Source organism: Anser brachyrhynchus (genome assembly GCF_964034855.1).
Source record: "Anser brachyrhynchus genome assembly, chromosome: 10".
NCBI classification, from domain to species: domain Eukaryota; kingdom Metazoa; phylum Chordata; class Aves; order Anseriformes; family Anatidae; genus Anser; species Anser brachyrhynchus.
In genome coordinates, this window is record NC_137705.1 from 10,323,687 (window position 1) to 10,344,808 (window position 21,122).

The window sequence follows — 21,122 nt, forward strand, 5'->3', positions numbered from 1 at the left end:
CAGGAAGCTCTGGCTTCATCTGATGAACTTAATATGGATAAATAAAAAGCAGCAGTCAAGCCTGCCCTTTGCAGTGTGCTACTAGGCTGAGTGCAGCTGAACAGCTACAGCCTGACCCAAAACCAAGGGGAGAAAGGGTCCGGATGAGACAGGCCCAGAATCTGCTCTCATTTACCCTGGTACCAACCCTAATTAACTGAGGATGAAGGTATTGATAGTCAAACTGATGCTGGTAAAATGTGGAAAAATACAACAAGGGAGCCAGCGTGGCCTCATTGCGTGTCTCAAGCATCTGCTTGAGGTACAAGGGCTCCTCTCCTTCTGCAGAACCACGTGTCTGTCCTGTGTGCCTGGCACATGAATTTCCTCACGCAGAGCACCCCCTGTGACAACCCAAACTGTCCTGCTGCCCTCTATGACATTCCCTGGTGGGGAGCTGAAAATACCAAAAGATTAGCCATAAGCAGAGAGGTTTCGCAGCTAACCCAGCTTGGGTCATCTCCTGTGACACAACTATCGTATCTTTGCACGTACAGCCTGCACCTCAGATAACCCATACCCTTTAAAAAACACTGGCATTGAAATGTAATCCTTCATAACATGCAAAAACTGAGGGGTAGGGGAAGGGGGAGGCGCTGGGCAGAGGCCTGAGATGATGAGATGCAGATGGGGGAAGGCCACCAGTGCGGACAGTTGTCCAGACTGACATAACTCACATTACTGCTGAACCGCTGACTTTTTTTTGATAGACAACCCATGGATTACACATCTGAAAATACACTGTTCAATTTCTGCTCTGGAATTACAGTTACGATCCACTCCTGGCTTCTTATAGCCAGAGACAGGAGACCAACGTAAGGTAACACCTTCCAGGAGGAGCCCCAGGGACAAATTCATCGCAGATGTTACCTCACTCAATGTTACATCACTCAATAATCTTTAAAAATCAAGTCTTAAAAAAGTGGTTTTCCAAACCCTGATGGATACACAGAAATCAAAGTCTGCCTGTACACACAGATAGACATATGTAAATATTTGTGCATGCTAAAATGCATGTCCTGTCTTGTATCTGAAGATCATAAACCACAGAAAAGGAGCTACTTCTTTTTTGGTCACTGCATGTAAACTTTGACCAGGAATTGGACACACTGAATTTGTGACTAGAATCGTAACTGAACATTTGTTTTATAGCTTCTTCTTCCATTACAAAACTAAAAGCAAAGTACATACTCGGAGTGTCTCTGGCCTTAATGGGAATTCTGCCTGAGGAATGACTGCACATCTGTATTGCTGATTTTCTGGACTATTCTTGCACCATGATGTGCACCACCACTGCTTTTGCTTTCAAGGATCCTTTTCTACTAAGTTCAGCCTGTGCAGAGGACTCTGTATCTTGAGCTTCTCAGTGCTTTGTCCTTGGCTTTGTCACAAAGTCGCAATGGCTTTTGAAGGACATCTGTTTATCACATTGTAATTAATTTTTCCAACTCTGCTTAAGCTCACTACCTCTTTAAAAATTATCATCTCTTTTATTTTTTTGCCATTTTTTTTCTTTCATATCTTGCAAAACAAAATCAACCTCCCTTTAAAATACAGATTTTCTAGATCTGTTGGTTGGTGCCTTTTTTTTTTTCTTTTTTTTTTTCTTTGAGTTTCATATTCATATTCATGACTATTTCAAAATCAGCTACACTAACTGCTGGATCAGAGGAATTGCTTTTCGAAAAAGCAGCTTCATATCTCACTGAAAGCTATGGAAAAGCTGGTATTGATTTCAACAGTAGTAGGATCAGGTCCCAAATAAAACTGCATTTATTATATTTGGCTCATTTCCTAGGATTACTTGGAACTTTGAAAGCTGTAATTCTTTATGTTGACAGCTTTCCCTCCCTCAAGGAGCAGTGCGGTTAAGCCAATCAATACATGATTAAAATAAACAGCCCCTTGATCAAACTTATGGCTTTAGTGCAAGTCTTTCTGATCTGCAGAAGAAAAACCCCTTATGTTTGGCAGCCCTTGAGGCCACACCAGTACCCAAAGAGCACCTGACTTCCTTTATTGTCCTTAACTCATGTCCCAGTTCCTTCTGCTTCATCGAACAAAATATCGAAGTCTTCTGAAAAATAATATCCCTTCTTTTATGGCATATACTAACTCTCTTTTTAACAATGCCTGAACTCCCATCTAACACATTCTCTTTGTATTTAATGGACCCCTCTTTTTCCCTGCGTGTGTGTATTTATTTAAACATCTATCCATTCGTCCTTCCTTCTTTCTCAGTTTTCTCTCCAACTTTTGCCATCTCCCTTCTCACCATTTTTTAGTGTTCTAAGATTGACTGGAAAATCTGCTGCTAAAAATGTTCTCGGAGGAAAATGTACTCCTTCATAAAGCTACAGTCTATTCTGAACGGAAAGCCCAGGGCTTAATGCAATTTCTTTTTCATCAGTTGTGGTCTGGACAAAAGGTATCTTTTTTTCCCACATACTTTTTTCTCTGTGGTGTTTCCACTCAGGTTCTTCAAATGCCTCAGATAGGTACCATGTTACAGCTCAAAGCTGTTATGAAATCCTGAATCTTTGCTCAGATTTCAGAAGCAGAAAATTTGAAGTCATGTAATACTCTAGATGCTCATTTTGTTATACTTGTTCATCTGAAAAAATAAAACAGTTACAATCAGCCCAGGAGATGTGCCCAATGGGAGGAAATTAAAAACTCCCCTCCTGTTGTGTGGGGTGGAAAGGAGAATGATGATCCACTGTAGTCACACCTCAGTGGGTTCCAGTGGGAACACGATCCTGTTCCTAAACAGTAGGGCTGAGGTGAAGGTGATGCTTCCCAGCCTCAGAGTGATGGAAAACAGAGCCCAATTCTCCAGGGGAAGGTCCCAGGGCAGCCCTGGCCCCTGCAGAGGTCAGCGAGGAAGAGATAGGGATGCAGCAAAGCAGAGGACTGGCACACTGCATCACACTGGTCACAACTCCACCCTACTGAAATTTTTCAGTGGACACTGTGTCTCCTGTATCCGAGTGAGAAACCAAGTGTCCTGCACCAGAAAGCTGCTGTCCTCCTGCTCTGTCCTCCCCTTACAGACAAAAGCCCAAGGGCAACTCTTGCAAAAAGGACCACAGAGAAAGAGAGGAAGAAAGCAAGGGTTGGCGGAGGGAGAAAGAATGAATGGAAACTGCTCATCCCTGGTACACCGTACTGGCAATTACGTGCGGGAGAACATCCAGTTACCACTTGGTTTTGTTCACGTGAAGCCAACTGCTGACCTAATTTAATGCCTCCGGGTGCCAGCTAACAGCCTCCTGACTGTCAGTAGGCTGCAATGGAGCACCAGCTCCCCGCTGCTTTCCCTGCGTACTCTCTCTGCTTTACCAGCTATCCTGTTGTCAAAGTGAAAAAAACATTAATTCACTGCATGATACCACCTCTCGAAGACTTCATCTTTAAGAGAGGGCTCTTAACAAAGTGCAGGAGTGTATTCAAGTGATGGGGCAAAGTGATGGATTTCCAAGTGAGACGGGCATTGTCAAAGGTGACTCAATGAGCTGTGCACATCCTCACCTTTTCAACCAGCTTGCATCTTGCAGTTATCCAACTTTTGACTAAAGGAACAAGCATTTTTGTATCTTATTTTTGATTCTAAAGGTCTGCTGCTCAGTGGACTGCAATTCTCAAGTCTCGTTGTCAATTAAATCAGTTCTACTGCCCCTAATGAACCACATCAGCAACTATGAAAAGACATCTCACATCCTGCTATAAAAAAAGACAAAAATCTTAAAGCTCACAAAGCTTATGAACTTGAATAGTCAGTGTTGTGTGCTGCGCCTATTGAATTTTTTGCATGTGGTTAATAATGTATTGATTCTATGTGACACATCTGCAAGGCACTTACAGCGCATGTTAATGTCTGAGAGCCTTCTCTGTGCTATGATAACAGAGCCGTGCCTCAGTGCATGGTAGAGAAACAATAAAGTAGCCATTGAATGAAGCAAATGAGAAATTAATTGTATGAATTCATTATTTCAAAGTGTTTTTTTTTTCTTTTTTCTTGGGAATAAATATTCCAGCCTCACCTGTTCTTTTTTCTTTTTTTTAATTACTAAATTTAGTCCTAAATTTACTGAGTTTACCAATGCTAGTGTTCAGTGAGTTTTCTTAAGCAATCTTCTGAAGATTGCCGCGCTTTTTCAGTATACTTTCTAAATAGGAAGAAAACAGACATATATACAGGAGTACATGCTTTTGGAAAAACAAGCCAAGTTTTCCATACCCGCTAAAGGCTTTGATCTGCTTTGTAACCAGGCTGTTGCCATATCTGCCTAGGACACGTCAATACAAAGACAGCTGCTTTTTTATTGTTTCTGTCCATTCATCTCAATTTAAACAAAAACCAAGGGCAGAACTCTATCCCACCTGCGGCAGCTGTTAAAACAGGTCATACAGCACCTTGTTCTCACAAATCTAGATGCCAGCACCATCAGTGGGGGAGAAGAAACCTCCTTCTTCTTCTTTGCTCCTGTACCCCATCTGCACAATACCTGATTTTTCAGCTTTTTTTCTAGAGTACATTAATGAAAAGAAGAGCTGCGTGCAACACAGTGCTGTGGGTGGAAAATGGCGGGCCGGCTTGCAGCAGGAACACAGCCATTACACGCACGCAATCCACGGTGCTAGGCCCACCACAGGCCTGTAAAGCCTGACGAGGTTACAAAGCCCTGAGGACAGAGCCACGAGCTCTAAAACTTTATGATAAGAGTGAGCTACTTTTGATTTCGGTCTTGATTTCTGTGCTGGCAGCAATTATCAGCAAAAACATGAGACAGTGACAAAAAAACAGCTGAAGACTTTAGCACAGGCCGAGAGGGAGCTGCGGTACTCAGGTGGCTGTGGTGCCCAACCTGAGCACCACCGCACACAGGCATCAGCTGTAAGAAATTTCCTAAGCACGCCAAGGTTTAATTCATTGTTGTTGTTTTTCTTCCCTTCAAGGAAAAAAAAATGGAACAGAAACTTTAAGCACATGAAGTTTCACACAGGAAATGAATCTGAAACTACTGATACAGCAGACCAAACAAGAGAGCGGGGGATTTCTGTGGAGGATATGCTAAAAGCAGAAGTGACAAAGCTGATGAACGAGCTCACAGAGTGAACACAAATTTGCAAAACAGGTCCGTGAACTGGTGACTTTCACAAAAAAAAAAAAAAAAAGCAAAGCTGTGTAGACATTGTGGTGTTTATTTATTTTTGTGCAGCTGGTGCCAGGTGCTTGCTTGCAAGGCTGGATGCTGGCATTTTTTTTGTGGAATCCCAGAACAGCCTTGGCATGGTCTCCAGCCACAGCTCTGTCCCCTGAAGGCAGCCAGCAGCCCCCACACCATGGCTGTGCTCATGGAGGGTACGTCAGGAGGGAGATCACTAGCTCCTATAGGCTTCTCGACCTCTCACTGGGCATGATTTCATCAAAAATCACAAATTCTTGATCGTTCCCCATCTATTTTGAAGGTCTCAGTTTGAAGTAAGACTTTTTGTATTGATCACTCAACCAATATGCTTGGAAACATCGCATGATCAGGCTGAATTCCAATCTGAGGTGTATTTTCATCTCTGCTTAGCCACAGATGCCCTTTGACATCAGTACAGAGAGCTGCGATCGTTTTTATGTCAAGAGATATGAAAACCAGACAGCACCAGAACAAATACTCCGCTTCTCTACGGAAAAGAACATATAAACCACTTCTGCATACCATGGGCTGCAAAGTGCCGAGCCCACACCAAGCACAAACAACATCCTGATCCCACACACTACTTGGACAAAAGCCCCACTGAATTCACACTGGCATTGCTGCCCCTGCAAGGAATTTCGTAAGAGCAAGGCTGACTCCAGTATGAAATGAATATCTGCAGTCCTACCTTCCTAGCAGTGCCACTCCTGCGGGCTACAGGTACTTGCTTTTCTGCTGGCTTTTGCAGGTAAGCATCCCCGAATATACCATGACATTATATGAACATCATGAGCAGTTTTCTGTCTTATCTTTTCAAACAAATACCAGCTGATGGCTTTCATTGCAGGTTGCTTTTATAGTCCTGACCTGGCTACTGTAAATTTACCCTACTCCTGTTTACCAGTTCAGACACAGTTCATAAAGCCGAACCATCGAGGATGAATACTTTCTTAGAGCAATTTCATGTAAGTGAATATGCTTACAACTAGATACGAATGTGGCATATTAACCTTTAATATCCGAAGCTGTTTTCAACATGACTACAATTGTTTTTCATGACTTTTTTTTTTTTTCATGTGCAAAACAGCTATAAATAGACAGGTGGAAAACTGTTTGCAGTTCCAGCATAAATGATGGGTACGTGACGAACAGCTGAGAGAGCCATAAAGACACTCCATATGTAAACTGATGATAGAAAGCAAGAGAACTTCCTTCAGTTTACCTGTCTAGATTTTTGTAACCAGGTAAGAGCTATGTGAAATTCTGACAGTTTTGTAGAAGCAGAAACCCAGGTGATTCACTCACATGTATCGCTTTATGTTCCTCATGTGAGTATCATCCTGTCTATTGAATTGGCCTTGCAATCTGTAGTTTGCGTACTGCAGGAAGAGTGGAATTGAAAGAATCCCGAACCCCACTGAGTAACTAACAGTATCTTACGTTACTATAGTCCCTCTACATGGCACAACACCTTTTTCACATTTGAAAGAGCAACCCGCTACATCATTTGAAGGAGGATCTGTACAGGGAGAGAGAATTGATGTAGTCACAAAAGAGGGAAGGCAGCAATCACTAGAAAAAGTATATGAAAGCAAGTCTGTCCTGTTAAATCCTGGCTTCCAAATCCTGCCTTGCATAACAAGGGACAAAAATGCTTTTGATTGCTCATATTCAGTCTTTCTTCCATCCACTAAGGTAACCCCATTTGTCAGCTTTATTTTTGACAGAGCCTGATGGGAAATAAGTTGTTTGCATAAGCAACATACTTCTTGCTGATAAAGATACAGAGAAAAACAAATTATCTGGTTAAGTTATATGGAAAGAGCAACCCTATAAAACTATTCCCATATTTCTTTTTCCTACCAACTGGCGGTCTCTTACATTTTTTAGGTAGAAAATAGATCAGTGTTGAAAATTCCCTAGAACAGATATGGTGAATCTCAGCATGCTTTTGCTTTCTTTAAGCACCTTTAAAATAACATTATTCTGACAAAAGGCATTTTTTGCTTGCGTCTGGACCAACACATGAGAATTTGCTGTCCTGTAGAGCTCACAGACGCCCCTCTGCACATCCCCAGCTCTTTGGCAGACAGCTGCGGGGCTGGGAAGGCGTTCAGCTGAGAAGCAGATGCTTTGTGCAGCATTAAGTCCCTCACGTGGCTCCAGCCACACGAGGAGAGCAGCACGTAATGGCACAGCGAGGCCAGTTGGTGACTCGCTAAATCCTAAATACCCCAGAGCTCTCTTCAAGACTGCTTGAGGCTGCACTGCTATAGAAAGGGATTTGTGACGGAAACGGAAAAAAGGTGATCTCTACTTTTTAAATATCTATCATTCTGATATAATTATGTATGAAATTCTTCAACTGGTAACTTCAGTTGGCACCTAATGAAGACTTAAAGAGATCTCAAGTGCAATTCCTGAAGGTGGTGATAAAAATTCCAACCAAATGCAGAGATACACAAATTTCACCTACTACTCTCATCTGAGGTTACCATTTACAATTTGATTTTGATCCTCCATGAGTAAAACTTCTGTAACTTCATTGACCTTAATGAGGTCACTCTGTTCTATGCTCAGATGAATGACAGTGGACTCCAACAGGGAGCAAGGAGTTAATGATACACACATTGCCTTTGCTGAATCAGAACAGGAACTGGGCATTAAACAGAAGCATAAAATAACTTAGGTTGAAGGGACTTCTATAGCGCAGCCTCTTGCTCAAAGCAGGGCCAACATCAAAATCAAACTGTTTTGCTGATGGCCTTGTTTGGTCAAGCTTTGAAATCTCCAAGAGTGGAGACTGTACAATCTCTCAGCAACCTGTCCCAGTGCTTCACTCCTCTCAGGGTGAACATTTTTTTTTCTCCTTATAACCAGTCTGAATTACCCTATCAGACAAAGAAAGAAGATGAGGATTTAAGGGGAGAAGAGGATTAGCACAAAGTGAAAAGACAATACTGAATGGAATGCTCACTCTTATTCTGATACTGCATATATACAATATAAGTAGTTGGAAAGAAACAGATGCAGAGGGTGTGTGCGGTGAGTGACAAGTGGGTAAGCTCCAGGTTAAGTACAAAATAAGCAACAAACTTTGGTGTCAGCATATCAGACAACATTCATTTTATTGTCAGAGTAAAAACATACTCCTTAAAGAAAACCAAACAAAAAACCCTAATGAATGTTATGATGCATGCCAAGCAATTATTGCTTTCCACAATGTGTCCTGTGACTCACTGTGCCACAGGAATCGGCGTATGGTGCTCATTCAGGGTATATCACTCACACATTTGCAATGGCTCTAAAGAGCTACTAGTTACTTGGACTAGTTTATTTGGGGATTTGGGGGGTGGGTGTGGGTGGTGAGGGTAATTTCCCTATGGCAATGCAATAAAAGTCATGCTTATTATTGTATTATTATTATTTTCAAAGAATAAAATAATGATTTTAGCAGCAGGCCAAGTACCATTAATCCTGAAGTATCTCGTATTCTAGGGAAATCAATTCAGACAACCTCTGGCATGCAAAAGCACATAAATAACGGGTAAATACTACCTGTGGTCTTCTGGGTCCAGATTTGCCTGATGCCAAGAGCAATCAATTCCTTTTTGGCTGCAAAGGATAGGAGGGCACTCAATACCTTGCAGAAGGCACTCAGTACCTGGCAAAAATCAAGCTTTCCATGTGCCAGCACCCCATGAAAGAGCAAACCCAGAAGTGTGTATGACAGAAATGGTTCTCTTCCCTAACACAGGAAGGCAACCTCCTAGAGGGACACAAAGGTAGTTCTCTTTAAGGTGTTGAATGCTCTCCCTGCCTGAGAAAGTTGTGCTTCCTATGCTTACTCCGCTTAAAAGCCAGCTCTAAGTCTCTTACTAAGGGAGGAAACAAAAGCAACAAAACATCTGTCTTTCAGTGAGTCTGCCCAAAAGCAGGAGTAGACTGGAAATCCAAGAACGTTTTTACCATTAATGAGCCATCAGAGATGCTTAAAAGCAGGGACTGAGCAGCAGCAGAAGAAAACTGTATGCAATTACAAGAAAATTCTTCTTCCCTTATCAAGACCACTCAAATGAGCCTGGGCTACAGCACGACCTGTGAGTACCACCAAAAGAATATGGCTTCAGAGTGCTAATGGAGTTTTCCTTCACACTGAGACAATTTAATGGAGGAAACAATCCTATATAGACAAGTTCTGTGTAACACTTGTATATGTTTGAAATAAGTCCACTAAGGCGGTGCTATTCATTAGCAAAAGTGGAGCAGTAAGACCAGCAGCAGACCACTGGGATTTTGCCTATGCAGGGCCTTAGATCTACAGCAGCAGTGCCACAGTTTCAAGGTCAGCAGGTCTGATTCCTGAACCAGGGGGTCTGGCTCTGACCCTGTTTACACAAAGATACAGCAATAGCAATGCCGCTGGACTCAACAAAGCTGCACTGGAGTAAATCAGTGGGGAATTAGATCCTGAATTTGTATGTCTTTGCAGCTAATTTGACAGGCGGTATTAAACAACATTAACATCTCAAAATGTGACTTGGAAGAAGTAACATAAACAAACATCTCAACCTACAGCTCTCTTGCTCCCTGATCCCCGAGGAGGCAATTATTCCCTCAGTGATGTTCTGTACAGCCCAAAATACAATGATTGCCAGTACAAATATTGTGTTCCTGCTTTTTTTGTTTTATAAAATGTAATTTTGGATCGTCTGGTCTGGGGTGTTTTCTTCAGTGCTTAACTCAAGAGGTTCCAAACGGTGACTGGGGAATATAGTCATGACCTTAGTGTGACCGGTGATGGTGAACAATGGCTTGCTCTGCCTATTTCTTCACCTTGAACCTCCTGAACTGCTTAATTGTGGGGAAGACGGTTGAAACGGTGTCTGAGCAGTCTGCCAGCATCTGAACTGTGCTCTTTTATTGTTATTCTGTAGATCCCTTGCTACTGCTCAGAAAATATTCTCTATCTCTTCATAAATATCTTTTATTAGCATGTTTGTTTGCATCTAGCTTACCTAACTTCCTCTAGGAATGTACTTGAGGAAGTGCTAAAGTACATAGAAAGTATGTAGAGCTCAGACCGTTTTCCAATCAAAAGTCTTATTCATCTACGCAGAAATGTCGATGTCTTCATTTCACCCAAGGAGATAAAAACAGCATTTAGGTAATAACCACCTTCTCCTCGATGCAAATCCCCTCCCTCCAGAGAAGGAAATGCTGCCTTTGGCTAGATCCCATACAGCAGTTCTTTTGTTGGTTAATTCATGACAGTGTTAGCAAGATTTTCATTATAGGCTATTATTTGTAGCTGCTGTTTTCATGAAGCAGCTGTAATAAACAAGTGAGATTTATGTTCCTTTTTAAATTGCTTGAAATAATTAGGGTTGTTAAATTTAGACTCTGAAAGAACCTACTGATTTCTCTTTTTTTTTTTCATAAATACAGAAACTACAAAGTGATCTCCCACTATCAGTCAGGCTTGGGACAGAATAGCGTGCACTCCATATACCATCCAGAGCACATCCAAAATGTGTTTTAGATGAGGAAAAGATCTAAGTTCTCCCAACATTTTAAAAGTAAATGACAGTTGTGCAGAATTGTTTTAACAACTACACTGTGCGTTATTCTTCTCCAGCCTACATTCAGAAAGGATTTCGTTTAGATCCTATTCTGCTCTATACAGGTGCAGATAACCTCAATCTGGATCACTCTGGTAAGCTGAATGGAAAGTAGGACCAGCACTGAGACCCTGGCACAGACCAGATTTTTGCAGCTGACCTCCCAGCTTGATGATTGATACTGCACCCAACTGTTATAAAAGCCCTGACCCATTTTGGGCATTCAAATACCAAACTTAGAGCTTGTGGTTTCCTCTCATCTCTGTATCATTTACTTTTTCCACTCATCCTCCCTCAACTACAACTTGCTGTGTTGACAGTCCCGAAGTTTATTTAAAATAAATGAACAACATGCCCTTCCCAACCCAATCTGGGCATTTCACAGCTACTTCTGCATTTCAGAGCCTGATCCAACCTCCTTCATGTCGGCACTAAAAAAATATATTCTAAAAACCTTTTCACTCTCAGGGCTGGTTTTTTTTTTTTGGTTGGTTATTTGGTGGGGTTTTTTTTGTTTTTTTTTTTTGGTTGGTTGCTTTTGTCATCAACCGTATAGTTTTTTTTTCTTTGTGCAGATATCACCATCTCAGCAGTCAAGGTTTCCTCAGTGCAGTGGGACAGACAAGATGAAAATACCAGGGTCCAGGACAGAATGTAACTGTAATGGGGGGGACAGATGTTCAGCTAACTACAGCCTTAGAGGAGGTGAGGAACAGATTATCTTAGATGTGGGACAGACCACGTCGTACCATGCATAGAAGGAATACAGCAACAACATACTAACTACGCAACAAGAAAAGGCAAAACGTGAAGAAAAGGAGAGAGCTAAACCTGTCAGTTTTAACATTACAATTATAGAGGAAGGAAAACTAGGGGAAAGTATGCAAACAAGACTGATGGAGCTGGGAAAGGGATCTGGGGTAATATGCAGAAAACAGGTGTAATAGGTATCAAAATACAAAATTGTAAGTACTTCTTTGCTCTATATATGACAAAACAGCAACAACTTCTCTGTCAATGAAAAAATTCCGGGGCATTAAAATCATGTAGGCATACTATCTTAAATCAGTCCTATGTAATACCGGTAAGTGGCATGCAATGGGATGGGGATTTACTGCTAAGAAGTATAAAGCCCTACATGTCAGGAGAGCAGTGATGTTGCCTGAGAACAGCTGGCTGCAAAGCTGTGAACCCAAGAAAGACCTAAAGGTGACTGCAGGTAAGGCTAGCCACATAATTCAGTTTCTATGTGTGATGCTTCTGAGTGATGCAGGAAAAGGGTCAAAAGCCAAGATATTTTTGGATGTGTACATGTGAAGGGGTGATATGGAAATCTAAAGCATAATGCCATGTCAAAACAACCAGTGTGAGCTGTTCGGGTCTCCAGAGATTACTAAGATAGAAAAAATAAAGGAAATACAAGTAAGGACAATAAAAATGATCTAAGGAGAGAGTGAGAGAGATAAATTAATATAGTCTATAAATAAGAAAACTCCTGGGCTGAGATCCAGCTATAAATACCTCTAAGTTGGTATGTGTAGGGGCAGGTACTTAATCTAGCTCAGAAGATAGTAGGACAAGGAGTAATTGCATAAATTTAGGGGTGGAAAAATTCAGGATGTATAGCAAGAAACAGTTATTTGAAGAGACACATCTGCTCAACTGTGCAGATTCTGCAGGTGGTAGCCAAGGCACACTTACTGAATGCATCCAAGAACAGGCTGAATAAGTGGCTCTGGAAAATGATGCAGTCACAGCCTTCTACAGTCCAAAGTGATCACCACAGACAAACTTACTGATCTGTTAGTCTCTTTCTTTATGGGTTATCTGAAAGACTGTTTATCTATTTAAAACAAAACAAAAACAAAACACCAACACCACAAAATAAAACAAGAACAAAACTGAACCTATAGATCCATATGCAGTGACAATAGACCTGCAATAGAGCTCAGAACTGGGGATGGGCAGCACAGGTACCAGCAGACCTCCTTAACTCTCTCCTGGCTATTCAGCCGTGTATGCAGTGTCATGCTGCTAGGCAGGACAGTGTCAGCAGGGCAAAAACTGCTGACCCAACTGGCAGAATATTCTGAGTATCTCAACACCGAGGTCAAAGGCTGAACCCGGGAACTACCTCTGATACTCATGGCCCTTCGGTAAGAGATCCTGCACGGAAGTTGCTGCATAAATTACATACTTTGCTTCATGATTAGCTGGAAACCAACACTAGCAGCATATATCAATTCTCAGGAGCTCTAAAATACACTTGTATTAAGAAATTGAAATAAAAAACAAACAAATAAACAAAAAAAAAAACATTTGCAACAAGCCTTAGAATGTTCATTGACAAACGGGTATACACAAACGTGAGGAATATAAAACCCAGGTATGATATACCCCCCCTTAAAAATATCCCATCCCAACTGCACTCACCAGTCGGGACTTCTGTCCCCTCCTCAATGTAGATGGGCAGTGGTGATTCCTCCATAGGATGAGGCACTGATGGAAAGTAATGAATTGTGGTAGTATTTGTCGCAAAGTGACTACAATAAGATGGTCCCTCTCTTATCATTACAACTACATAAGGCTGGTTATTGTCACAAAGAGTCCTTTCTCACAGCGGCCACCTCCTGTCACAGTGCCCAGTCCGACGTGCAGGCCCGAGAGGTTAATCCCCACCGAGCATTCGCCACCTCAGCGGGCAGAGACCAAGGTGCCTGTGCTGGGTGCCTCAGGATCCTCTCACCTGACAACAGCCTTGCTAGCCCCGTCCCTGGAGCTTAACTCTTGGAAACCCACACAGTTGAAGAAGCCAAAGGGAGCCAATGCATAGACAGGCACAAGTAGAGTTATCGAGTCAAGGTTGTAATATTTCATGCACAGAACCAGAAGAGAGAGGCTCTGATGCTTAAAGCTCGCCGTTAGCTGTTGAAAAGCCACAGCAGGTGATGGAAGGCTGCACCGCAAATGGCCTATGGACCACAAACCTTTCATTATTCATTCGTTTGGAGCACATGTATCAGACTTAGGAGGCTCCCGATTATTTGCTTGTGATAGTGAAATCTCCAGAGAAAACTCTTCAGATCTGTGCTGCACTGGGCCGCACGCTTATTCTGCAGTTTCCAGACACCATACAGTCACTTCTGTAGGGTTCATCTGTTTGGGTTCTTCTCTATTTGGGAGCTTCTTCTTTTAAAGTTTTTTTTTTCTTTTTTTTTTTTTTCCCCTCACTGTTTCCCATTTAAAATCTCTGGGAAGCACATTTTGAATTTCCCATACTGGAATGAAGTACTCATCACAAAAATGATAATAATCAAAAGCCTTCTCGAATTTTTCCCTCTCTGTTGCCTTTTAATAATGGTGATGTACCTTCTCAAGGCTACACAGTCCTGAACTAGTCTCAGCTAGGATTCCAGCTACAGGAAAGGATAACTCTTTAATCCTTTGTGGGGTTTTCTTTCTCTTACTACTGTCTGTTCTTCAGAAAGACTGCTCTATGACATCCATAAAACCAGCCAAAGAACACTTGCGGTTTAAAGCTATTAAATAAAGTGTCTTACAACGTTTCTGCTAGAAACACAACCGGAATAAAGAGTGTTTGCCGCAGATGCTTGACTGGCAACGGGCCTCACGCTCGAGCTTTGCTGGGTTCAAAGGGCCACCAATTCCCTGCCTTTACCTAACCCCACCTCCCGGTTGACATGGAAAATGAAGGGAAGCACAGGGCAGGGAACAGCAGACCACGGTTGCCTACAGAACTACCATACAAGCCACAGAAATCATGGTTTACCAGGGCGCCTTGCGCAAGCCACTTCTATCTAGAAGCTGAACTAACATTCCAGCTCAACAATAGCAAAAAAACATTTGTTACCACACGGCGTTTTGCTACTCATTAACCAGCAGTTGCTATGCAAGCATAATGGAGTGCTGCAATTCAGAGATATATGTTATTTTTCCAAAAATATGTTGATTTATGGGAAATCAGCCTGACGTGAGCGCTCGTGGGCTTGCCATGCCACTTGACACAGTACATGCTTCGGAGTTATGCAAAGCGGGCCCTGCATTGGGAACAATGCAGTCATTTTCCTTGCTAAGCTAAGTTTGCGTTAAGGCAACGAGAATCTTCATCTATGCAGCCCCTTAAAACATTTAATCAGATTTATTTCCTAATCAGAGCAGAGCTTACTATACTACTCAGAGTTTTTAAATCAGAGATCTGCAAGCAAACCATGTCAGTAGGTGATGTGGAGAAAAAAATGTTGAATTTTTACAACGTGCAGCTTTCTTTGTCCCATGAAGAATACTGTACTGGGCTCATGCAGACCAAGCGTTCAGTCTGGAGCCAAATGCTTTCACAATACATTTGCAACAGTATTCACCAACGGAGAGAGGCATTTAGTCTAATTTTAAAGGGTATCACCACAGGTTGTAGAAAAGGCCTGAAATACCTCTGTGTTATTTGAGGCCAAATGGGCATACACACGCTCTCTCTTACCCACACGTATACGTGCACGCTCTAGCACACGTGCACACGAACAAATGGCTCTACAGACAGAACTTGGATTTTGTACAATCCAAGGTGGAGAAGCTGGTTTTTGTCACGGGGTTTGGGGAGCAGGGACTCTGGGATGCTAAAACGAGCCCTCACCCGTCGGTCCCCTCTGCTGTGGGCAAACCACTTTAATACTGTCCCTCCAGGATTTACAGACCAACTTTACAGGCACGCTGCTTAAATGTCTGCAAAGTGCTTTGCAATGATTTCTAAATTCTGCAGTGTTATGTGCAGAAGAACTGCGCAGATAGATTTAAGATAACAGTTGCTGAGCATTATTACTGTATAACTACGGCCTATTTTTACATGCTCTATACTTGGTTTCTACGAACAGATGGCAAATGTTCAGTATTGGAATGTTTTAATCATCTTTATAACCCTTTTGTAATTTCATAAACAAGCATAAATAACACTTACATGAAGAAGAGTCTCTCCTGAGTGGATATTCTCTTCCTGTTTGGAAAAAAAAGACAAAGAAAAGGCAAAAAAATATTTTAAAGAAAAAAAAAATGGGTCCAGGAAAATAAGTCAGGCATGTTTTAACATTATCATGCATAGTGTTTTCTGAATTTCATCTGTGAGCTTATAGTTTTGAAGAACATCAAGACACTGAAGGTAGTACCAATGGCAAACCAGATTATTTCTTATCTCATTCAGTGAAAACAGAAAAAAAATGCCTATATCTGTTTCAAGAGTAAGGAAACTGCAGCAGTGAAATAAAACGCAAATGCCACGTGACCTGAAGAAAAAAGGAAGAACTTTTAACTACATTGCAGCTTGCTGATAGCCCTGTAGCTCTACGCATGGGTTGCTCTCCTACCTGTGGGCAGCCTACCTACCCCAACACCCTAAAGCAGAGTGTTCCTGCTGCACTTTGGCACTGCGTAATCGTTTTTCCACCCCAGCCTCTAGCACCAGCTGCATTCAAACCCAAGTCCTGCAGCCATGGCAGTGAAGGCGTTCTTTGAGGCCGTGACCATTCTAGGCAACAAAGAACCACAACAGGAAATCCAGTAACTGCTAAAATGAACGAGCCTGCCCAGCAGCACATGGGTTTTACCAGCCACCCTCATGCAGCTTCATGCCATCCGCCTGCTGCTGCCCACCCGCAGCTGGCTGGCAGGAACATGGACTTGATTCACGCTCCCCTTCCACCAGCTGAGCTGGAGGGATTTGTGGATGCTCTTGGGGCAGGGTTTAGGGCTGGTACCAATCTGTTTTTTGTTTGTGTGAATGTAGACACACCAGATAAAAGCAACTGAAAGAAATGCAGCAGATGCTGTAGGACTCCACTGCAGTTTCAGAATCACAGACTGGCAGCGTGGTAGCAGCCCTTCTAATGGCTGGCTTTGGCAGACAAGGGGAAGGACAATGCACAGCAGCAGCCTCATTTAATTTCTACTACATTATCTTATATCAATATTAGCTACTCTGTAAGTAATTTAAAGAGTATTGCCTAGAGTTTACATGCCTTGGGATGATACTCCGCTAGCACAAATCAATTAAATCCATGGCACTACAACAGCTGAGGATTCGAGTAAGTATGTATTTATGGGAGAAATTCAACAATTGTTAAATTACTGAATTTTCATCCTCACACTTTTCTCCCAAATGCCAGGGACCCAGTCTTGCAAGCAGTCCTCCCTTCATATAAGTGAAGTTAGTGATGAGAAGTCAAAGGCACTAATCCTAGTAGTTAATCTATTCAAAGCTGCACTTCTTAAACGATCTACAGTTTATTAGTATGACCAATCAAACAAGCATCACTTGCAAAAGGCTTTAACTACCATGGCTTCCCATCCATTTTTATGCATTGTAATACGGTTAAATTTAAAAGAAACAAATCAGCGTAATCTTTTCAGTCATTTGCCAGCGTGATTAAATGCCTGGGTAAGGCACCAGTGTAAAGAGACTCCCCTTACTGGTGGAACTGGCAGTTTGTATCCAAACCCTGGGGCACTGGAAAAGCTAGAAGGGATAAAATTAAAATAACAGGGGTTTGCTGGTGAGTCTTGAGGTGCATTGAGGAAAATCCTGGGAGCATCACTGCCCTGGAGACCTACTGAAAGGCTTGTGCCTGAGAGTCTCTTTGGAAACAGCCAGCCAACAGGACTTGGCTGGAAGCCACTAAGATGTTACTCAGTCTTGGCTATGCAGAGTATTGATTTAAGGGAAAACTCACTGAAATATTTGCAACGATAAGCTGAAAGACAAGTTCATCCCCGAGGTTTTACAAATAGAGCTATGCTCGGGCACAGGGGCTTTCAGAAGCACCGTGCAGAAAGAGCACACCAACCGAAAGTGCCTTCCTATCTTCCCCAGCATTGTTGCACCTCTTTTCACACAGGACTTCAAATGCACCAAAGCCTCCTGTCACAGCCCAAACATTTCACCTCTGCCATGTAAGAAACATCAAGGCAACCCCTCCCCCCCCCCCCCCCCCAAAAAAAGCTATGAATTAGTGACTACCAGCAACATTTTGCTCTTAGTTACAGAAAAGTAAAATGAAGTGAAAATCAGTAGCATCTGAATTATTCCAAATTTATGCCGGACTCTAGCCCAAACTCCCCAAACAAACAAAAAGACCCAGGATATGGATCTACCACCGCCAAGCACGCAACCACCTTCCCAGTACCTCCAAATATCACAGTGCCATCTGCAATCTCCTGCTTTTTGCGAGGTGTGATAGAAAATAACCCTGGGACCGCACAATAAAAAAATGCAGGTTAATAAATGACAGCGAGAAGCGGCCTTTCGTCTCTCGGGCTGTGGGCTTGGGTCCCTGCCCACACGCGGGGCAACACGGGGACCCCACCGGGAGGAAAGGTGTCTGTCGCCCTCCAGCGGGTGCTGCCTCAAAGCATCGCAAACCATGGGAGAGGTGAGAAGGGGAAGGAAAAGAGAAGGTGAGATGCACGCAAATGAAGAGAAAAAAAAAAAAAAACAACAAAAAAAAACAAATGCAAAGCAGAGAAAAGGAAGAGACAGTTGAAGAGGAAATACAAAGATGCTATCTCTGAAAGTGCCGAAAATAAAAGTTTCCAGTGTTGGTCTAACCAGGGCAAGACAGACAACCTCCCGCCACGCTCGTGCTTCAGCCTCGATTTTATTCCTTCTTGCTCTGGGTGAGTGACACCGTCCTGGTGCTGGCTACTCAGCTGCTTACGTATTTTTCTTTAAAAAACCATCCTCTGGGCAATCCCAGCGGCGTACTTCTGGGACAGCCTTCAGGGCGATCTCTCCGTAATACTCATGCAAGGGTAGACAATGCCAAAAAGCAGTCAGCTCGCCCAAATCCAAACCTCGAAGTAAACATCCAGTTTTTTCGCCAAAGCCTCTCCTCTCCAAATTCCACAGCAGCAGGTTTTAATGGACCGTTTTACTCCCGAACCCATAAAATCTAAACCGGTAGCAACTGTCATCCAAGCACCGAATTACACTGACATATCTCACGGATGGGGCTGCCTTGCTTTTTTGCACGTCCAAAACTCGAAACATTTTGACATGCAAGCAAAAAAATATTGCAGTTACCAAAATAGCACTATCAACGTAACTAGCTCCTCTCGGAACATTTTCTTAATGCCTTTCCCAATACGGTTAAAAAAATGGGAACTAAGCAAAAACTCCATCTTTACACCTTGGCACAAACCGTGCTGGAATACGTGTGGGGTTGTGTTTCTTCGTGTTTCCCTGGATCTTCTCCCACTACTTTTTCATCAGTGATTTCCTTTAAACGTAGCTCTTATTAAACGGCAGAAATCAGCTTCTTCAATTTATAAATACAAAGTTTTGCCACTCTCGGGGCTGCCTAAGGAAAACACAGCTCGCCTTCTGTTTCACAAATAACACACACTCTGCACATTTCTTCGCCTGTGTGAAATAAATTCTCCCATGTTCTTATATGGAAACCTCACACGTCCTCCCACACGCTGCCTGGTACAAGCTCAGATGGAGATGGGCATTCACGACCTTAAAGCCAGCGGGTGAGATGTTGACCCCGGCCCCCCAGCACTCTCACCCCTCCGCACCGCACTGAGCTCCCCAACCTGCCCCGGGCAGTCCCTTCCCCAAAGCCCATCACAACTTTGATTTTAGCTTTGCCAAGGATCAACGAAAAAAAATATAAATAAGCAAAGGAAGCGCAGTGGCTGTATTACCCACCAGGTAGGCCCATGAGCATCAGATGGAGCTCTGCCCGTACCAACCTCTTCACTTGAGGTTAGCGCAAGGCAGCCAGAAAAAATACGGCGGGAGGGGGGGGGAAGGCGAGAGCAAACGGGCAAAAAATAGCCGGGGAGCGGGGAGGAGAGCAGAGGAGAGGAGCGTGCTCCGCGGATGTGCTGGAGGGCCGCCAGCAAGTGGTTAATTGCAGGCTGCGAACTGTTATCTCGGAAAAAAAGTTAACGTAAGGTGGGGGGGGAGAGGAAAAAAAAAAAAAAAAGAGGAAAAAAAAAAAAAGCCGGGTGAGGAGACAGCTGGAAGGAGCAAATAATAAATGGAGGGGGAAGGGAACGCGCGCCCGGGGAGGCAGGGGAGGCGCGGACAAAGGCTGGGCGCTGCCCGGCTCGGCTCGGCACGGCTCGGCACGGCTCTGCACGGCTCGGCTCCCCTTTGTTCCCTCGGCTCGGCTCCGGCCCCACCGCCCTCCCTCCCGCCCGGGAGGCGCCGGTACCTGCGGTCCGCTGGGCGCGGAGCCTGCGCGCCGCTGCGCCCCTGCGGCCGTGCGGCGGAACGGTGCGGCGCGACTAGCAGCGCCGGGCGGGGGGCGCCGGTGATTTATAAGCGCTTTCTTCCTGACCTCTCGTGTCTGTTGTCTAATGAGGGAGCTTTGAGCATCACCCATCCTGCTGAGTGGAAAAACACCGGCACGGCCTCTTCTTTGCTGGGGAGGGGGGGAGCCTAAAGGAAGGGGTGTGGGGGAAGGAGGGGCCATGCAGCAGAGCGGGCGGCGGAGCCCGGGCTGGCAGGCGGCCGCGGGGAGGGGTTTGGTGGCCGGGGGAGCGGGGCGGCGAGCGGGGGGGGTCGGCTCGGAGCCCCCCCGCTTCTCCCCGGGCCGCCCGGAGCCGGCCCCGGGCCGGGGGCGCCGCCCGCAGCCCCGCGCCCCGCTTCCCCCGGCTCGGCTGCTCGCTGCCGCACAAAGAGCGCCCTTCTCGCAGACAAAGCATCCGCCCGAGGTGTCACCGGGGCTGGCCGGCCCTTCGCCCGGCTCCCCGGCTGCCGGTTTGGCCACCACGTACCCCGGGATAAAGCGCGGGGGGGCTCGGACACCGGTCCCGGCGTCGCTGCGCCAGGTTTTGGGGTTCTCGGTCGGGTTGGAGGCGGCAGCAAGCGGCGTGGCCCGGCAGGTGCCTGGCTCCCGGCTCTCGGCTGCCGACGCCTCCCAAAAACGCAGCCCCCGGCAGCCCGGCTCCCAGCAGCACGACGGAGTGAGCCCGGGGGCGAGCAGGGCAGCGGTTTGTCCTGCCTCGGCTTTCGCTGCACCGAAAGCCGGTGCCTTGCTCCTGCCGGCGAACGGGGACACGATCGGGGTGTGTGTCCCCTACCCTCATCTCCCGTAGTTCTGTTAATTCAGGGATTCAGCAGCGTGTAGGTTCGCTAGGCATTTTCCTCCAGCCCCCGCAGAAGACTCGGTGAGATACGCTGTACTGTGAAATACCGTTTTGTTGCAGGGGCAGAGCAGCTGGAAGAAGGAGATCCGAGGCCGTCAGCATTTTGCAG

General features: G+C 44.5%; 1 protein-coding gene across 11 annotated transcripts in view; it reads right to left on the minus strand.

Moving 5' to 3' along the window:
* Nucleotides 1-20,274, minus strand: part of SLC6A6 (solute carrier family 6 member 6) — a 57,983-nt gene extending 37,709 nt beyond the window's left edge. Inside the window, exons 1-4 of one of the 11 annotated variants that reach the window (XM_080606918.1) lie at nucleotides 20,077-20,176; nucleotides 15,822-15,857; nucleotides 13,286-13,351; nucleotides 8,790-8,846 (exon numbers count right to left, since the gene is read on the minus strand). In XM_080606918.1, coding sequence (XP_080463044.1) covers nucleotides 8,790-8,846; nucleotides 13,286-13,340 — 112 coding nt within the window. In that variant the 5' untranslated portion in view covers nucleotides 13,341-13,351; nucleotides 15,822-15,857; nucleotides 20,077-20,176. Of the gene's footprint in view, nucleotides 1-8,789; nucleotides 8,847-12,553; nucleotides 12,676-13,285; nucleotides 13,352-15,821; nucleotides 15,858-18,039; nucleotides 18,179-19,565; nucleotides 19,858-20,076 lie in introns of those variants that run through there. The other 10 variants (XM_080606914.1, XM_080606919.1, XM_080606917.1 and 7 more) reach the window with 10 other exon arrangements.
* Between the last annotated feature and the right edge of the window lie 848 nt (nucleotides 20,275-21,122).